Raw genomic sequence first — 20,504 nt, 5'->3', positions numbered from 1 at the left:
TTGCTGACTTCTGATTTTTGGATTTTAATAAATACTTATCATTTTTTCACATTTACTGACTTTAGAACACATTTCCCATACAAGGTACTCGATTGGGTTGGTCACATAATTAGGAGCATTAAAAAAAATCAAAGTCATGAATGTATCCTCTAATAGCAAAGGGACATTAAATCAAATTATGTTTGATCTAGAATGTATTACACTAAAGGGGGACACATAACCAAACGTGTAAACATATGCAGTACAAACATATGGTGTCCTCAGGATACAGAAAAGGTAAACTTTACTCAAATCTATAATATAAAGGATACAGGGCTGTGCATATGCCAATTGATACTGCATTAGCATGACTCTACTTGGGGGTGCGTGCTTCCTTAAGAATGAGGTGCCCAGGACAGAGATGCAGGGCAGAGTCACACCTCTGGGGGCAGTCATCACCAACTTTGCTCTCCATCCTCAGGAGCGGAATTGTAAATAAATGCTGGCCTCTCCCCGCTGCTATCTGTCCTCACCCCGCTGCTATCTGTCCTCACCCTGGCTGTTCTGGTCTCTGGTCTCTGGTCTCTGCACAGAGTGAGCTCAAGTTCTGCTTCACACACAGCTGCGGATCTCCCCTGCTCACCCCACTGGCCCGGCTACCCTGCCTCCCACCAGCACCAAAGAACCAATGCCTCCAAGACCAGCCTCCGTCTGATCCTTCTCAGAGGCAGAGTTGCCAGGCAGGAGCTAAAACTGGCAAGAATAAAGGTGTCATGAAAAGATGCGCCTGATCCATAAAGAGATTCCGATCCAAACCCTATATACTATATAAATGGACACTGTTCCTAATGGGAGGGGTGACTTATTTTCATCATCGGTTTTTTAAAAATATACTTTAAAGATTTTTATTTAATTATTTGATATATATATAGAGAGAGAGCAGGAGCAGGGATAGGAGCAGAGGGAGAAGCTGGCTCCTGGCTGAGCAGGGAGCCCGATGTGGGGCTCATCCCAGGACCCCAAGATCATGACCCGAGCTGAAGGCAGACCTGTAATTGACTGGGCCACCCAGGTGCCCCTTTATTTTCTTATGGGTTTATGATTTTGAATTTTTCTTGTTTGAAAGACAGAATTTTGATTATATCAAGCTGAGTTCAACCTGTAAAAAGGATGTTAAGATGTGGATAAAATACACAAATGAAAAGAAATATATTATACGGGGCACCTGGGTGGCTCAGTGGGTTACAGCCTCTGCCTTCGGCTGGTCATGATCCCAGGGTCGTGGGATCGAGCCCCACATCTGGCTCTCTGCTCTGCGGGGAGCCTGCTTCCTCCTCTCTCTCTCTGCCTGCTTCTCTACCTACTTGTGATCTCTGTCTGTCCAATAAATAAATAAAATCTTTAAAAAAATATATATATTATACAAATTCCATTTTATAAAAAAGTGTGTTGGGGTGCCTGGGTGGCTCAGTGGGTTAAAGCCTCTGCCTTCAGCTCAGGTCATGATCCCAGGGTGCTGGGACTGAGCCCCGCATCAGGCTCTCTGCTGGGCAGGGAGCGTGCCTCACTTCCTCTCTGCCTACTTGTGATCTCTGTCAAATAAATAAATAAAATCTTAAAAAAAAAAAAAAAGTATGGAGACGGGGAAACGCTTGGGTGGCTCAGTCAGTTAAGCATATGCCTTTGGCTCAGGTCATGATTCCAGGGTCCTGGGATTGAGTCCCGCACTGGGCTCCTTGCTCAGCAGAGTGTCTGCTTCTCTCTCTGCCTGCCATTCCCCACTCTCTCTCTCACAATTCAAAAAAAACAAAAACAAAAACAACAATCTGTCTGGCTCAGTTAGTGGGCCATATAACTCTCAATCTCAGGTTCCTGAGCTTGAGCCCCACATTGAGTGTAGAAGTTACTTAAAAAAAAAAAAGAAAGAAAGAAAAGAAAAGAAAAAAGAATGAGGCACCTAGGGTACAGAATTTAAGAGGGCACTCACCGTCAGGATCAGATCCTTGGAGGGTTTGCCTCCTTAGAATCTGTACCAAGGATTCACTGTCCTGGTAGACAAAGGTCACTTCAGGCTTTTGGGTATGGCCCAGCCTGGAGCTGTGCATTTCCCTCAGTGCATGGAAGCAAAATTTAAAAAGGCACTTACAACACTAAGTCCTACAAATGCCAAGACTTACACTTTGCCTTGCCTCAATCTAGTTCTGGCTTTGCTGTAAGGTTAACATCAAATTGCTTAGTGATCCCAGTCACTAATTATAGGCATCTCATATAGAATAGTTCTTGATGTGAATATGTTCTTAGAGAACCTTATACATACATACAAAGTCACACCATCATAATTATGTATCAATCTTGGTGATTTATATAAAAGAATCAAATCAAACATTTCTTGTCAAATAACAGACTTTTGTTACCAACTGTGACTGAGATAGAAAAAAATTCCCTTGGGCCAAGCAACAGCAAAATTTGACGACATATTTTAAAAAGAAAAATTAATATAAAAATGCTCAGCGTTGTTATATGAGAGCTGAGCATTAAAGTCATTCTCTTAATTTTACAGTGAAATGTTTTACTATTTAGACTATCACAAAACAGATTATAGGCAGTTTCCTTCAGAGACAACATACCATAGGCACTATTTATCTCTTTCAAATATTTTGGAGTTTGTATTTAATAAATACCAAAGTGTTTCATTTCATCAGCAAAATTTTTGTTCTAAAGAATCCTATTTCAGGGATGCCTGGGTGGTTTAGTAAGTTAAATGTCTGCCTTCAGCTCAGGTCATGATCTGAGTCCTGGGATTCAGCCCTGAGTTGGGCGCCCTGCTCAGCGGGGAGTCTGCTTCTCCCTCTTCCTCTCCCCGCTGGTCAAGATCTCCCCGCGCTGGTCAGGATCTCCCCCTTCCTCTCTCTTCCAAATAAATAAAATCTTAAAAAAATAAATAAATAAAGACTCTTACTCCAAATTCTGTACACTTCACATTTTCCCTCAAAGGAAGAACTTACCTGCGTAACTAGTGGCTGCAGCAGGGCTGCAGATCCTTTGCCTACACAGCGAACAGCAAAGCGGAGGCACCTGCAACAACGCTCCACAATCCGATTATCAGCCCGGTGTTTATTTAGAGTCTCAGATAAAACTGGCCATATCTGAATCAAAAGTCAAAGAGCACAAGAAAGAAAACAATGAACAACTAAGAGCTGAAAAAAATGCTCCCAAGTTGGTAACATCTGATTTGGTTTTCAAATAATTTGGAAAAGGCTTTCTTTAGAGAAAAACATGTAGCATGAACCTGGTGTGCATGAATGCACACATGCGTGCGTACGTGAGTGTGTAGAGTTTCAATATGCTATCCAATTCTAAAACACAACCAATTCTTAAGAAAAGTACAGTGACAGGGCGCCTGGGTGGCTCAGTGGGTTAAAGCCTCTGCCTTCAGCTCACGTCATGATCCCAGGGTCCTGGGATCGAGCCCCGCATCAGGCTCTCTGCTCAGCAGGGAGCCTGCTTCCTCCTCTCTCTCTGCCTGCTTCTCTGCCTACTTGTCATCTCTGTCAAATAAATAAATAAAAATCTTAAAAAAAAAAAAGTGCAGTGACTCTTTAGAACTGGAAGAAGAGCATGTCTAACTTCACTAAAAGATTAACTCTGGAATTCCTGATTTAGGATGAAAATAATTAGTATGATTTGTAGAGAAATAGGTATTTAAAGACAGTTCTGAGTTGGAATACTCTGAACAAAAGGGCATAGCTAATGAAATGGCATTATTTGATTCTGTCAAACACTTAAGGTACTTGGTGTTTTCCCCCCTGAAGTCTGAAAAGCACTTCTCAAAACATGCCTTTTGATCCTCACAATATCCTCAGTGAAAAAAGGAGAAGTGTGTTTACAATGGGGAAACAAAAGCCATGAGGGATAAACAGCTCTGTCAAAAAAAATTTTGCTTGCAATGTCCACAACAGCCAAACTATGGAAAGAACCTAGTTGTCCATCAACAGATAAATGGATAAAGATGTGGTGTATATATATACAATGGAATACTATGCAGCCATCAAAAGAAATGAAATCGTGCCATTTCCAATGACGTGGATAGAACTAGAGGGTATTATGCTGAGTGACATAAGTCAATCAGAGAAAGACAATTATCATATGATCTCCCTGATATGAGGAATTTGAGAGGCAAAGTGGGGAGTTTGGGGGGCAGGGAAGGAAAAACTGAAACAAGATGGGATCGGGAGGGAGACAAACCATAAAAGACTCTTAATCTCACAAAACAAACTGAGGGTTGCCAGGGGAATGGGGGTTATGGAGAGGGTGGTTGGGTTATATGGACCCTGGGGACGGTATGTGCTTGGTGAGTGCTGTGAAATGTGTAAGCCTGACGATTCACAGACCTGTACCCCTGGGGCAAATAATACATTACATGTTAATTAAAAAAAAAGATATGCATAAAAAAATATTTGCTAGTATTAATCAGGCCTCCTAGCAACTCCAGGATTCACATAGTTAATCACTCCCTACTTCTCTGGACTTTGAGTGCATGTCCCCAAAGGGTATTTTCTTATCAAATCTGAGGTAAAAAAATATTTATTTGAATGGTTCTATTCTATTCACTGAAATTTAAACTGTATCAAGAAACTGAATCTTCCTATGAACCTAGAAGACAATACCTTCGCATTTTAGTTACCCACAGCCTTTTTAGGAAAAAAGGTAGGAAGCCTTGTTCCACAGGCATCCATTAAGCACTTACTTCCTGTATGACTTTTTGGCACGGATGAGTTTGTCCATTTTCCACAATGGGATTGGTGTGTCTGGGAAAGGCAACAACCAAAAATAGTAAAAGAGCAATTTAAAGAGCCATAGCCCCGAACCCTGCTGGCTTACATAGTAACATTGTCACCACATAAAGAGTACCAAAATAATAAAGTTATATACAACTCAACACCTTTTCCTTCTATTCCAGTCAAACACACACAAGCACATAATTTAAAACATCCCCGGGCGCCTGGGTGGCTCAGAGGGTTAAAGCCTCTGCCTTCGGCTCAGGTCATGATCTCAGGGTCCTAGGATCCAGCGGAGGGCTCTCTGCTCAGCAGGGGGCCTGTTTCCTCCATCCCCCTCTGCCTGCCTCTCTGCCTACTTGTGATCTCTTTGTCAAATAAATAACTAAAATCTTTCAAAAAAAAAAAAAAAAATCCCCCTCACCCTTTTTTTGCCACCTTTAAGCCACTTCCACCAGAGCATGAGAACTCAATCTAACTCTGGCTTACATAGGCTGTGGAGCACTATAATTATCTTTTTCATTTCCCTCTCTTTAAAAACCAGAATATGTAGATTCTTCCAAATTAATAAAAAGTATTAATTAAAAACCAGGTTATCTAAATCCACTATAATAAACTAAGTACTGCTCTACTCTCAGCATTAAAAGGCAAAAGTTTCAGGAATTCTCCTCTACCCAAGATGTTTCTCATGGTTCTAGTCTGAATCCAGTGATATATAATATGGGCCCACTCACAATACGTCAAATCCAATTAGTTGCCTTGTTCTAGAATTCACTAATTTGAAAGAAAGCAGGAAAAAAAAAATCCTGTATGATTACCAACCTTTTTAAAGGAAATAATTCTTTAATTTCAATAAGCTCAACAGCAATTTAATAAAAATCTCATTTTCTTTTACACAACTACTCTGATAATCCAGTTCCATCTATGGGTCTGACAAATTATAAATTATATAACTCAGTAAGGATTCACTCTTTCAACACTGACACACAAATGCTTTTTTAATCATTAGGCTCCTCTTGATTTCAAAGAAGGATTAATTTCACCTGATCAAAAAGCAGGCTTCATTATTTTTTTGTACCCTTGTAAGACACAGCAATAGTTCTGAAAGTGTGAGCCTTGGAGTAGCAAGTAGCAGCAATAACAACACCTGGGAACTTACTAGGAATGTAAATTCTTGGGTCCTACCCAAAATCCCATTGAATCAAACACTGTGGGTCTAGAACCCAGCAATCTGTTTTGATAAGCCCTCTGGGTGGCTGTGGTGCATGTTAAATTTAGTCTGATAATCACCAATCTAGCGACCAAAAAACTTAATTACATTTTAGAGGATCTTTTGACAAAGGTCTACCAAGAACATATTCTTAGAATTTGTTTTTGCTCCAAAATTTCAAGTAATGGGCTTATCAGTCTCCTAACAGAAGATATAGGAGGTACCTGGAAGTTTCGTGAAAAACACGTGTTTTCTTTAATACATAATGGTCTTATTTGAGCTGTTAACCCAAGGCAGGCAAGCCATCTCCATTCTTACCTAAATATTACTGCAAGGCGATCTAAGAACACAGTGGGATCTGAGGATATACCATTGCTGGGCTCCTGAGACAACAGCTGAAGAGACAGAGAGGTATCAAAACTGTGTTGTTACACATACATACCTACAGCAAACACTGCAAATATATACCCTTATACATCAACCTCCCTCCCAATCTCTGCTTATTTCCTTATAAAAGATTCCCAGTAGTTACTCAAATGGTGCAAACTTTTAAATTCATATTGTCAAATTACTTTCCTTCATCTTACTGCATCATGGCCAAGACTACATAATACAACATTTTTACTACATGATCACTGTGGAATGGAAAACAGTATTATTTAATGTTCTCCCATTTACTTTCATAATGACCAAGACATTATATACATTATATATTACAGTACAGACAATAGGTAACATTATTATATAATCTGTATCTTTATTTCACTTTCTATTAGGACACTTTTTTCCTTTTTTTATTATACTTTAAAATGACTAAGGCTTCACAGTGTATTTTAAGAGATACAGCAAGTTGCTTCTTATTCTTTCCTAAAATTTCTTAAATGCTCCTACCAGCATATGATTAGAGATAAACTTTAGAATCATTATGTTGAATTCTCCTATTACTGCACTATAAATGTAACTTGAGAAGAGCTGACATCTTTACAATATTCTTGAAGGAAATATGGTAGGTTATGGTTTTGATTCCTAACTTGAATGTTATTTTCCCCATTATATCTTCTAAATTGTATTACTGATAGTGAAAATCTACTGATTTTAGGATACTTATTCCTTGTATGCAGCTCCTTTGACAGACTGATTAATTTTAATAACTTTTTAGTTCATTCTCTTAGCCTTTATAGGTAAAGGATCACCTGTATATTCTGTCTTTTCTTTTCTAACATGTAAACATCATAAATATGTACTAAACCCCTTGTAATTGGACTCACCTTTTTCAATGCCATAACCTGAACAGAACATAGTTCACTAAGGCATTCAGTAATCTTATCCAAAGGTAACCTGGCTAGGACAAGTGCTGTCCCTGCAAAACAAAGAAAAATACAAGTAAAATAAATGCTAAACTGAGGTAATTCATTGGTCTCCATCATTTGACTAACAGAAAAGGTTGGCTGGTTTCATTCTTTTAAAAAGCTCAACACTGGGTCGCCTGGGTGGCTCAGTGGGTTAAAGCCTCTGCCTTCAGCTCGGGTCGTGATCCCAGGGTCCTGGGATCAAGCCCCGCATCGGGCTCCCTGCTTGGTGGGGAGCCTGCTTCCCCCCTCTCTGCCTGCCTCTACTTGTGATCTCTGTCAAATAAATAAATAAAATTAATAAAATAAAATAAAATAAAATAAATAAAAAGCTCGACACTGCTTTTTTAAAGTATTTTGTTATTTAGGCTGGTTTCTCTTTATTTGGCTTAGACAACAAAGTGACCTTCACACTAACATTTATAACTGAAGTTAATATTAAATTCTCTCTCCTCAGCATCTATGGGTTTCAAGATGTTTAAATACAACTCCCCTTTCAATTCTTCAAATACTTAAGAAAAACAAATCTTTACAAAGCCAACACCAAAGCTATTTTTATATAGCATAGCATAATCGTTCTTCCCAGAGGTTTAAGAAGAGCCTTTACTTTTGGTAAGTAACATAGGCAAAGGCATAATTGTTCTTCCCAGAGGTTTAAGAAGAGCCTTTACTTTTGATAAGTAACATAGGCAAAGGCAATTCTTACCATCAAAGAGGTTTGAGAAATAGACACATTGTTTTGTTTTTTTGTTTTTTTTTTTTTGGTAAGAATGAGCCTGGTGGCTCAGTGGGTTAAGCTTACTCTGCCTTCGGCTCAGGTCATGATCCCAGAATCCTGGGATGGAGCCCTGCATTGACCTCTCTGCTCAGCAGGGGGCCTGCTTCCCCTCTCCCTCTGTTGCTTCTCTGCCTACTTGTGATCTCTCTGTCAAATAAATAAATAAAACCTATTTTTTAAAAAGGTAGACCAAAAAAGAAAAAAAAAAAAAGAATGGGCTGAAATTAGAGATCGGATTCTAGTTATACTGTAACAGAATCTATCAGCCAGGTAAGGTATTATCTCTGGGCCTCAGTTTCTTTATCTGTAAAATGAGTGCTTTGAACAGAAGAATAAGTTAAGTTTGCCTTTCATTTTTTAAATAGTTGCAAAAGCCTCCACCACCTCTTTTTTTATTCAATAAAATCTTAAATTGGAACTCCAATAAAACAGGTTCAAAAAGATAGCTAGCTTAAAGTGGGAATAGAAGGTCAAGACCCTTCTCATTCAGCCTTCCTCTTGTCGTAATTCCCACCGAAGTCTGAAGCATCTCCCCAGATCCAAAGGATTACATACTAGCCTAGGTCCTTTCCAAGGTAAAGAAAAAAAATTCCATGACTGGCTTTTCTCATCTTCCATATTTCATTCAACAGAATGGTAATCAATTCGTAAGTCTTCAAATATGAATTAAAAAACTAAATGATTTCTCCTGGTAGTCTATAAGCCATGGGTGAATTAGACTTATTTAAAACTATAGGGGAGAATCTAACTTAAATACGCATTTTCTTTTTAATTTATTTCTACAGAAAAGAATGTTACTGAAACTTTTTTTTTTTTTTTTTAAGTTGTATATATGGGGTGCCTGGGTGGCTCAGTCAGTTAAGAGGCTGACCCTTGATTTTGGCTCAGGTTACGCTCTCAGGGCTGTGGGATGGAGCTCCAAGTCAGGCTCCCCACTCAGTGAGCAGTCTGCTTGGAATTCTCTTTCCCTCTCCCTGTTCATGTGAACTCTCGCTCTCTCAAAATACATTTTTTTAAAGATTTTATTTATTTATTCGACACATATAGAGAGAGGTGTGAAAGAGAGAGCACAAGCAGGGGACAGAGGAAAGGGGTGAAGCAGGATCCCTACTGAGTGAGGAGCCCACTGTGGGGCTCAATCCCAGGACCCTGGGATCATGATCTGAGCCAAAGGCAGATGCTTAACCAATTAAGTCACTCAGGCGCCCCATAGTTATATCTTAAAAAAAAAATTTTTTTTAAATAAAAAGTTTTCTTTACTGAGAAGATATCACTGATAAATGAGATGACATCTAACTACAGGTTAGATGTCACTTCAGTATCAAGGTTAAATTTCACTAGAAAATTACAAGATGGCAGAAGTAACCACTAGCAGTAGCTTAATAGCAGGAATATTTGACTCCGATTCAATGTCTTATTATCTATGCCTATGAATGGAAACAATAAAACCCATGTTACAAAAAGAAAATCTGTCTTGGAAAATGCAAATACACTAGCTGGAAAGGAACTTCATCATAGATATAGGAAAGAACAGTTAGTTCTCACAAAAGGTCATCCAATCTAGCCAAGACTAACTTGTTTGCTACTCAGAGAGGCTTAAATGATGCCACAAAGGTTATATTACCCAGTCTTTTATTTGATATATCCTCAATCCCCTCTAACTGCCAGCTGTAAAGATTTCACTACCTCACAGGGCACCTCAATCTATTTTTAGAGTTTAGTAAGGAAGTGTTTTCTTTCTTTTTTTTTTTTTTTAAATTGGGAAATAGTTGTTATTCTTTCGAATATATTTTTTTAAGATTTTATTTATTTATTTGACAGAGAGAGAGATCACAAGTAGGCAGAGAGGCAGGCAGAGAGAGAGGAGGAAGCAGGCTCCCTGCGGAGCAGAGAGCCCGATGCGGGGCTCGATCCCAAGACCCTGAGATCATGACCTGAGCCAAGGGCAGCGGCTTAATCCACTGAGCCACCCAGGCGCTCCAAGTGTTTTCTTTCTAAAAGCCAGTACGTGTCAACATCTGACTACTACTCATAAATCTATTCCTTCTTTTATAAGATAATCTTTCAAATATTTAAAAATAGCCATCATGCTTAAAGTCTCTTCTTTTTCCTAGCCCTAATATCTCTAGTTCTTCTTTGACCTTCATCACCACTCTTGCTACTTGCCTCTGAACAGGCAATCACTCAGCGTAAAGCTGATTCATAATGGTTAAAGAACACTAAGACACCAAGTTTCTACGGACAGGACTGATCCACACAAACTACCTTTAAATTTCCACCTACTGCTTTGGTATGGCAATGCTATTTGGTCTCCTTTTTTATTCTTCCCCCAACTCTAAAAGAACTGTATTTAGTTCAAATATGTCATCACCACCCCAAAATTTAGGTCTGTGCTATACACACTGTAAGCAGTTTGAAGTAGTTATACAGCCTTAAAGTATTCTAAGAAAAGAGTACATGTATATATCAACACCCTCCCCTGAGTGGAACGGTCAACTTTCTCCATCACTAAGTATACTGCAACTGAAAAACTGGGATAGGATTAGTATAAGATAACCCCCAAGAAGGGCTTAGAGATGTTATTGGTTAATATCTGAAGTAAATACCTTTTAGCAAGCCCACAGCAGCTTCTGGAGACAACATGAAGGAATCAAGGGAACGGGCAATCTCCAGGAGTCCATTAAAGTGCTGAGCCATGTGGTCTCGGCAGACAGAGCAAATGTTATGAATGGCTTTGGCTGCAGCAGAAGCCAGAGGCTTTTCACACAGGCCCTTCATCAAATAGCCCAACACAGGGTCTAAGGAGAGACACCACACAGTAGAGATTACAGGTCTAAAATTCAAGGAAAACTTGTAGTTCCTTATAACAGAGGTTTATATTCCTGCCCCTACCCCCCCTGTAAGCAAAAGAACCATTTAAAAAAATGAAATGTGTTCAAATCCCAATATATAAAAATAAAAAAGGAGCTGATCTCACTGACATAGTGTCAGGGAGCCCCGGGTCCTATCTATTCACCTTCTATTTCTTTCCTCATGGCTAGGCCTTCACACAGCACAGTTTGAAAACCACTGGTGGATAAGGCCGTCCATGTATTAAGAATAAGGTAATATAAGAAAGAATATAAAGCTCAGAGAGCTACCATTATTTATACTTAAAGATGAGTCACTATGTAAAAAACAGCCTATGTTAATCAGGAGGACAGTTATCTAAGTGGACACTTTCATACTTGCTTCTTTATAGTTAGAAAAGGCCTTAAAAACATGCAGATTGAGCTTTAGTACTTCTAGAAAAACTATGCTTTACTTTTGTAGCAAAAATAAGTGTTCCAAAGAAACTGATCATAAAGGTGAATTTCTATAAAGCACATTCTTCTTATCTTTTACCTTACTTTATAAAAATCAGAATGATTTTCTATGGAAAAATCACATATGATTAAGGAACACTTTGGAAGTATATCAGAATAATCTCATACCAAACCAGAAAAGAAGGAATCAAAAGAATAATGTCATAAAGCACATTAAAACATTATCTCCATTTCCCATCTAATGACCAATATAATGCCCCAATCAGCATGAACCCCTGGTCCCCTCCACAAAAGCAGCCTAAACTTTTAAGCTTAGGAATCAGAAGAACTAAGTATAGAGTATACGGAACTATAATGCTGTAAGCTTCTGTGATTCTCAAATGGGATATCCATTGTTTTAACTATTCTAAAGTAAGTACAAACACGGAGCAATTTGTCTTACTGCTGAGGCAGGTACGTATTTAAATGAGATACTGCAGGGTGGGACTGAGTGATAAAGGTTTAACAAACAAACCCACTTTAGTTTCTTGTAGAAGAATCATTCCGAAAAGAAAGTCAAATGTTGAGACAGATTACAGAAGTGAAGATAAGAATTAGAAAACAGGCATTCTGAAAAAAATTTTCAATGGTATGTTGAACTTGAAAGTGTCTCAGCTATAATGTGAACATGTCTATCATATGCTCTATACACAGAAATAAGAAAAAAGAAACATCACTTTTTAAGCAACAGTTTTAAAACAATAAAAAAGATCATATGTAAAATAAAATCAAGCTGAAAGTGGGTAATAGATGTATAATCCAGTAATTTGACTATTGAGTATTTACTCAAAAGAATACGAAAACACAAATTCAAAAAGATATATGCACCCCTATGTTTAATGCTATTGTAAATAACAATAGCCAAATTACAGAAGCAACCCAAGTGTCCACGGAAGATGCATAGATAAAGAAGAGGTGTAAACACACATTCACATACACGTTCACATACGTGCACAAGCACCCGCACACACACAGGTATATTAGTCATAAAAAAGAATGAAATCTTGCCATTTGCAACAACATGGATGGATCTAGAGAGTATAATACTAAGTGAAGTAAGTCAGAGAAAGAGAAATACCATATGATTTCCAAAACAAAGGAAAAAAAACAAAAACAAAAACAATAGATTCTTACCATAGATAGCAAACTGACCGTTATCAGAGGTGGGGTAGGTAGAGGGGATGGGTGAAATAGGTGAAGGGAATTAATAGTACACTTATCTTGAGAACTAATCTAATTAATCTAATCTAATCTCTTGATGCGCACCAAGTAGTGCACAGAACTGTTTAATCACTATGTTGTACTAACACAGCACTTATGTTAACTATACTGAAATTAAAAAAAAAAAAAAGATGGTAATATAAGCATAGGAAATACATCAAACAATATGATAGACACAAGTTAGGGGGGATTCTTAAAATTCTTAGAATGTCTAAGTCCTGAGTATCAGGGAGGCTTAATATATAATACCTTAGATAAATTATTTACTCTCTTTGGATTTATCTGCAAAATGAGAGAGATAAAATGATTTCTACCCTTACTTTTGATTCTAAAATTACTTTGTATAATCTTTTGTTATTTTTTCACCTATAAGGGCATCCAGAGTTGATATAATTCAACACTCTTTTCATTTTAATTTGTACTTATTGTCTCAAATGATAATTCTTGGTTTTTAAAAAAGAGTATTTAACCCTGAAAAAAACCTTTCCTTTGCTTTAGCCTATTAATAGCATCCAAGTTAGAACTACAGGGAGTCTGATTAGTTCAAGCATGTGCCAAAGACTAACAGAAAAATTCATCCCGAAGCAGACTACTAGAAGCAAACTGTTTCCCTATCTAGAGATCTAATCTTTAAAGATCCCTCTTCTAAGAGATGACCAGTTTACAAATGTGTCAACTAAGCAATAGCTCATAATAGCTCATAATATGAGCAATAGCTCATAATAGCCCCATAATAATTTACTCTCACCGTCTAGAAACATTCTACCTACCAACAAAAATAACAAACAAAAGAACAAGAGCGAAGGTAAGAAAGGAAGAACAAAATCAGAAAAATCACTCTCAGCAGCTGCAGAAGAGTGAGTTCACACATACCAAGAAACTGAGGATTTCGATCAACCACTTCGCTCATCTCTCCAACCAATTCAATGCTGGTGTATCGCACTGCTGTATGTACAGTCTCTGGAAGGCGGACGACTCCTTCTAGGACCTCCACCAGTGTTGGATTGTTCTCCCTGAGTACAAAAGGTAAGTACTCACAGTTACTGATTTCAGAGGTTAGATTCTGGCCTAATAACAGGCTGCAAAAAGACAAATCATTGCTAAAGGGCTTTTTTCTAAACACATAACCATTTGGATGAAAGTGCTTAACATCTGGTATGAAAGTTTTTTAAATCCTCAAAAAAAAGGCAAAAAGATAGAAACAGTAGATACTGTTTCACGAGAAGCATACTGCTCCTTAATCTTCTAAATGCCAATAAAGTATCTAAAGACACATCCTGCTATCAGATTATATTCTTCAAATTGGAGAGGCAGGCATTTACTGTGGATGCATGTCTTCTTTTAAAGAATCCATTTTAGTTATTCTTATATCTGCAGTACCTAGAACAGTGCCTGGCACATAGTGGGCACTCAATAAATATTGCTGCATGGCTAAATGAATGAATGAATAATTCTCACAGACCACTTGCTATTAGTTCTTCTCCAAAATATTTCTTATAGCTGGATACTGGAAATTTTAAGCACAGGTAAGTACGGGTGGGCCAGCTCCCTAACTAAAGGAACAAGAATACAAGCTGCAAGAACAGGTAAAGGTGACCTGACTTGGAACATGAGGGAAAATTAAAGTTAACCAAATACTCTCCATGGCTCCAAGAATTTCTTTTTCCCCTTTCCTTGTCTTTTTTCCACTCCCCAAGAATACTGGCTGAAATTCTTTATGCCCCCATAGTGGTAGGATATAATACAGAAACGAAAGATGTTTAAAATCCAAATAATGTCCTGGATTAGAGCAAAAGCACTCCATGCTGATGATCTGAGTCTAAGTCCTTTACATACACTAAAAAAATTGTAATCATGCAGTTGGCTTCAAATGTGGATTAAAAAAAAAAACAAAAACCAATGTAAAATCTTCCCTCATTTATGTGTTATGTTTCCTGAGAGCACTAAGCTAATTTTTGAGACTCTCTACCCATCCTTTTTCACACCAACACATATCAGAATAGAAGTGATTTTCATAATCTTCAGACTATCACTGAAGGTTCCAAAAGATACCAAAATGAATGTAAGAGCAAACAATATGGTATGTAATTCAGGACCAATACATCTTTTTTTTTTTTTTTTAGGATTTTTTTTTAAAGACTTATTTATATGAGAGAGAAAGAATGAGAGAGCAAGAGAGAAGGAGAAGGGAAGGGTTAGAGGGAGAAGTAGACTCCCCACTGAGCAGGGAGCCCAATGCAGACTCGGTCCCCGGACTCCAGGATCATGACCTGAGCCAAAGGCAGTCGCTTAACCAGCTAAGCCAGTACATCTTAATAGAGAAAAGCAAACCTACTCTACTCTCCTTGAACATTTATTGGATTAGGAACAATGTAAGATTTCATTGACTCAAGTCTAAAAGGTGGCTAAATAAGAAGCACTATACTTTTCATAAATACATGCCTTAACCATCTTTCTAACCAAGGCTTGGAATAGAGCTCAGTTGCAGGTATCTGATCACAATGCAAGAAAACTTGATAGGCATTATCATCAATTTATAAACTCACAGCACAAAGTGAATTCTGTTTTTAGGAATTCATGTTAAAATCATAAATAAAATTTCTATGCTACTCAATTAGAAATCAAATTCTAGTAAAAAAAAATCAAATTCTAGTAACTTAAAGATTTCCCATGGCAATAACAAAAATAATAATTGCTCCTTAGATTTTGCTACTCTTAAGGTGAAATGGTACCTATCTTGCCTTTCTAAAACACACAAATGATTCTCTAAGGCAGACAAAAGGGAGAACAGTATGATGAAATATTTGTGAGGATAACTTACCCAAGGTCCAAAAGCAGATGAGAGCTAATCAGTGCCTATTCAACTGCTTTTAAGCAAGCTCCAACAATTTAACAGCCTAACATTTTTTTTATTATATCAACTTTCACAAGGGAGCCTCAGCTGGAAAAATAAATCAGCATTATCTTCCTAACATCAAGAACAAAATAATTTTAACTCTAGGATATGTGGTTATGAGTATCAGCAATGCATGCTACTCTGGAATAGACTCTAGAAGTCAGAAGACTAGGCAGCATTATAGAAGTTCTAAGTGTTTCCAAACATATAGCATATGAGAAAAATGGTGTAATTTTCCTTCCTTTGATATTCAGAGTTCCCGCAAAAGACTTATTAGACACTCACGGATCAACACTCTTTGCTATAGCAGCCATGATAAAGAGAACCGCTTCTGTCACCTCCCAGGGTGGGTTGCCTTCTTTCAGAGTAGAATATAACTAGAGAAGAAGAGGTGGATTATGGATCCATTAAAAGGAAAACAGAATAGAATTCCAAAACAAACAAAACAAAAAATCCTTTTAGTTAAAATAAATCCAGCCCCTCCTTTCTAAATCCAAAGTATCTCTCAAGCCAGGGGAGAAAATTAACTCCTTCTTCACATCTTCACTAACTACAAGTAACTGCTATTTTAATATCTGAAATAAAACCAGTTAGATTCCCCAGGAATGTATCAAAATTATCATCTGCCCCGACAAAATGAGTATTATGGAAAGGCAAACATATTACATGAGTGTCTTTTTGTGATCCCTACAATAACTGATAAGTACATAAATACACTTAAAATTGAAATACAATGTAAATTTCTTATCTATGTATTGATTTTAACATTTCTACTGTTTTAAAAACTTATCCACATCCACACTAGTAGTACAAATTAAATTCTTAAAAAGCAGCTATTTAGAATACCATATCCAAGCAAGGGGATGAAAAAAAGGAGACCAAGCAGAATACTCAAAGATGTTCTAGTCCAGAAATTTCCCAGCATATATCCATCTGATTGGGTGTTAGTCTAAGTAAGATTTCTGTAGTCAAATAACAAACACTGCTAAGTAAGATAAAATTAAATAATTCTCTTGTTGTAGGACTTTACCGAGCCTTTAATACACTGTTTAAGTCATTTCCCAATGTTAATTGAGGATACTCCCCTGACAAAGAATATCTCATATGACTGGTATTCCACAGAATACATCTGGGACAACACTGACAATTTAAGTAAATTTGTAAACTGAGATTTGAAGAACAAGTAACTTGCTCAAAGCCACATAGCGAATGACATAGAGCTGAAATGTGAACACAGGTCATCTGCCTGTGACCTGGTGATCTCACTGAATCTGCTTTCTAAGAAATCTCCAACCCTTGGTAATTAGATCAATAAACACACTTTGTTTAATATAAAGAAAAACAGATATAATTTAATTAACACTTTCCAAATCAGATTATATCCCCAAATATAGAAAATGGCTGGGTTACCAAAAAAATAAAATAAAATAAAGGTTAGTTCGGTATTGCTGATAAAGTATCAAAACTAGTATATTTCAGAGCTTAGAGCGTGATCCAGGAATATGAAAACTGCCTGAAATTATGTTAAAACGTTAAATGATGTGGAATGGTGATGATTGCAACCTTATGAGGTAAAATATTACTCACTGTGAGGAAAATCAGAGGACTATGAATCTTCTACTCTAGTATAGTCACCTCTGGGATGAAACTGCACAGGAATCTAACCATAAGTGTGGACAAAGGAAATGCCAAATAACTAAAAGAGTTGCCAGGATTCGGTACATAATTAATAAAGCAGAAAAACTTGCCTATTTTTCCTGGCTAGGTCCAAGTTCCCTATAAATACCTTGGGGTTTTAAGGTTTATCTATGATTTTCCACTCCAACTGGACAAGCAGAACAGCTTTCAACAGCAAGAATCATAGGAGTAAACCAAACTGAACCATCCACGGACTGCAATTGGCTTGCTTGTTAAGATAATAAATAAACCAAGCTACTATATGCCAGGCAGTGTGCTAGGCACCTGCATATCTACTGTCCCACTGAGCCACTAAAATTTAAGAAAAAGGTGGAATATTTACAGGAGACACTGAAGTGAACAAAACTCCAGTGATCAGTGAAACTGCTAAGAATCGCCAAATGGACTTACCTGAGCAAAACACTCCATAGACCCAATCAAGAAAATCAAGTCTTTCACCAGATCTGATACCCTCATCCGAAACTCTCCAAAGTCATCAGTCTCCTCAGGAACCCCCTCCTGAAATTTCAAGTCAAATAACACTTCTTTTAAACTTATCATAAGGCTTTAACAGACCTCTATAAAAACAAGAATAAAGAAAAAGCCATTAAACAGTTCAGTCAGTTCCAATGAACAAGAGATAAGTTGCCTCGGGGCACCTGGGTGGCTCAGGTCATGATCTCAGGGGTCCTGAGATCGAGTCCCACATCGGGCTCTCTGCTCAGCAGGGAGCCTGCTTCCCTCTCTCTCTCTCTCTCTCTCTGCCTTCCTCTCTGCCTACTTGTGATCTCTCTCTCTGTCAAATAAATCTTAAAAAAAAAAAAAAAGAAGAGAAGAATTAGAACAACTAACCAACCAATCAAAAGGATGCTGTAAGATTTAAGAGACTAAGCAAAGAACGAAGGTTAAAGAGTTTTCTAATTGACTATTTTATGGTATTTCCAGTATGTATTCTTCTAAGCAAGTAGATTATTTCTCTATATTCTTTTTTTTAAGTTGTTTCTTTTTTTTTAAGATTTTATTGATTTATTTGACACAGAGAAAAAATTTGCTAATTTTTTTTCATTTAGCAAACAGCATTGCTATTTCAATAGTCCTTATTTTGCATAATGGTCCATCAAGCTGCAACATCCTAATTTATGTAACTCTTCTTATATTGTTGTACATGAGTACTCTTTTTTTACTTTACAGATAATGTTTTATATCTAAAAGAGCTATTTTTTTCTCTTCAGAAGAATTCTTTAAGGTGAATTTCCAGGAGAAGAATTACTGGCTCAGCAGAACTTACTTCTTTCTATATAAGCCTTATACTCACTCTTCATTACACTGGTGTTGATTTCTTTAGTGTATGCTACAGAGTGCCAGAAAACCTGCGAATTCCATTAGTTTTATTTTTTTATTTTTTTAAAAGATTTTTATTTATTTGACACAAAGAGAGAGATCATAAGTAGGCAGAGCAGCAGGCAGAGAGAAAGTGGGAAGCAGGCAAAGCAGAGAGCCCAATGTGGGGCTCGATCCCAGGACCCTGAGACCATGACCTGAGCCGAAGGCAGAGGCTTAACCCACTGAGCCACCCAGGTGCCCCTGGTTCATTTTCTTATCTTTTTAGTTCATTTTAAAATTAGGACTGAAAAGAATAGGAAATTAAGATCTGAAGAAGTGGAGAAGGGAACTTACATGGTCTGGTTCTAGCTGGCAGTGTCGAGCCAAGGCGTGAAGCAGCCTCTGAATGTAAGCTTTAAAGATTCCATGAATAACTTCATCATTAGTTTTGTACAAATGCTCCCCGAGTCGGTACCAAAAGTTAAAGGAAATTTCTACTACCTGTCAAATTGAAAAAGAGAAAAGGAAAAGAAAGCTAATTTTTGATTCAAAAAAGGAATGGCATATGAAGACAGTTTTATTAGTAGAACCATACAGGAAAGAAGATATAATCTAAAATAATACGAGTAGAACCAGTTAAGAAGCCACCTATTCTCTAGCAGATTTATTACTATCCTACCCAACTATCTTCCCATGATAGGCCCCAAACTCCATTTACGATAACTGGGAGTACAGTCCCTCTTTAGCTGATAACTTCTCCAGCAGCAGAAAGGATTCTGAATTTAGAGAAACAGATAAAGAAATGGGAAGTCTCTTTTAAATATTTTTTTCTCAAATCAAAAATCAGTTCATGTTTGAGATTAAAACACCTCTTGACAGGGGCGCCTGGGTGGCTGAGTCAGTTAAGGGCCTGCCTTTGGCTCAGGTCCTGATCCCAGGGTCCTAAGATAGAGCCCCACATGGGGCTCCCTGCTCAGGGGAGTGTCCGCTTCTTCCTTTGCCCCCCCCAACCCCATGCTTGTGTTCCAGCTCTGAGATAAGTAAAATCTTAAAAAAAAAAAGAAGAAAAAGGAAAAAAAACCTCACCTCTTGACAGACAAACCATCTGCAAATCCCTGAACATACCAACCTTGTGTCATTTTTACTCACCTACTTTCCTGAGTGGGACGGAAAGAAACAAAAAGTCTGGGACTTATCCACAGCTTATCTTACTTATTGCACTATTTAAAGGAGTGATAATTATTATACAGTGTACACTGGGAGTGCTACTCCCAGAAATGTTTTGTGTTTCATCCAAATCTAGATACCCTCATGAGATCAAATCAAACAAATAAACATTATTTGAATGTTTATTATTTGAATAAGAGAAAAAGAGATTCAGGGCTGTGCTCCTCCCCGAGAGAGGCTCTACCATCCTTTTCCCATCAAAGATCCAAAACAGACCTATTTAAAACAATACCCAATTTGGGAGTTCTTTCTCACTTCTTATACTATTAAGAGGAGGTAAAACTTCTTACCTTACTTCTTACTTCTTAGAGTTTAAAAAATCTAGCCAACTTTTTAAAGAGGCAGGGTATTGTAGAGATTTTGGAAAAGAGTAGACTTTTAAATCCTTCCAATCCCTTTCTCATTCCCACTCACAATTTGGAGAAAAAATTCTGGGTATTCGGACTTGTACAGTTAAGATTTTATGTGGTTTGGTTTTGTTTTTAGCTACAACTACAAAGTTCTAAAAAGAGTAACTGGACCTAGAGAGGGGGCTCAGTTAAAAGGTAGGAAGCTTTCTTCCTAATGGGTTCCCTGAGGTGCCTATAGCAGTCAGCCCAGCTAATTGGGTAAGAAAATAGAGAATAGAAATTTTTTTTTAGAATTAGAGTATTTCTAATTTTTTTAGAATTAGAATATTTAGAAAATAGAAAAGATTCTATAGAATAGAAAAACCCAAACAT

The 20,504-nt window shown here is 37.5% G+C and overlaps 1 protein-coding gene across 2 annotated transcripts in view; it reads right to left on the bottom strand.

The window, feature by feature from the left end:
- The window catches only part of TNPO3 (transportin 3), an 86,472-nt gene that overhangs the window by 20,373 nt on the left and 45,595 nt on the right, over positions 1–20,504 (bottom strand). For both annotated transcript variants that reach the window (XM_046020502.1, XM_046020501.1), the window contains 9 exons: positions 18,910–19,056; positions 17,644–17,751; positions 15,841–15,932; positions 13,533–13,672; positions 10,701–10,892; positions 7,236–7,327; positions 6,286–6,362; positions 4,727–4,787; positions 2,985–3,125 (listed from right to left, as the gene is read on the bottom strand). In XM_046020502.1, the coding sequence (XP_045876458.1) occupies positions 2,985–3,125; positions 4,727–4,787; positions 6,286–6,362; positions 7,236–7,327; positions 10,701–10,892; positions 13,533–13,672; positions 15,841–15,932; positions 17,644–17,751; positions 18,910–19,056 (1,050 nt within the window). The remainder of the gene's footprint in view (positions 1–2,984; positions 3,126–4,726; positions 4,788–6,285; positions 6,363–7,235; positions 7,328–10,700; positions 10,893–13,532; positions 13,673–15,840; positions 15,933–17,643; positions 17,752–18,909; positions 19,057–20,504) is intronic.

Source organism: Meles meles, chromosome 10 (assembly GCF_922984935.1).
Source record: "Meles meles chromosome 10, mMelMel3.1 paternal haplotype, whole genome shotgun sequence".
Taxonomy (NCBI): Eukaryota; Metazoa; Chordata; class Mammalia; order Carnivora; family Mustelidae; genus Meles; species Meles meles.
The sequence above is the reverse complement of the archived record's forward strand: the minus strand, read 5'-3'. Positions and strand labels throughout refer to the sequence as shown.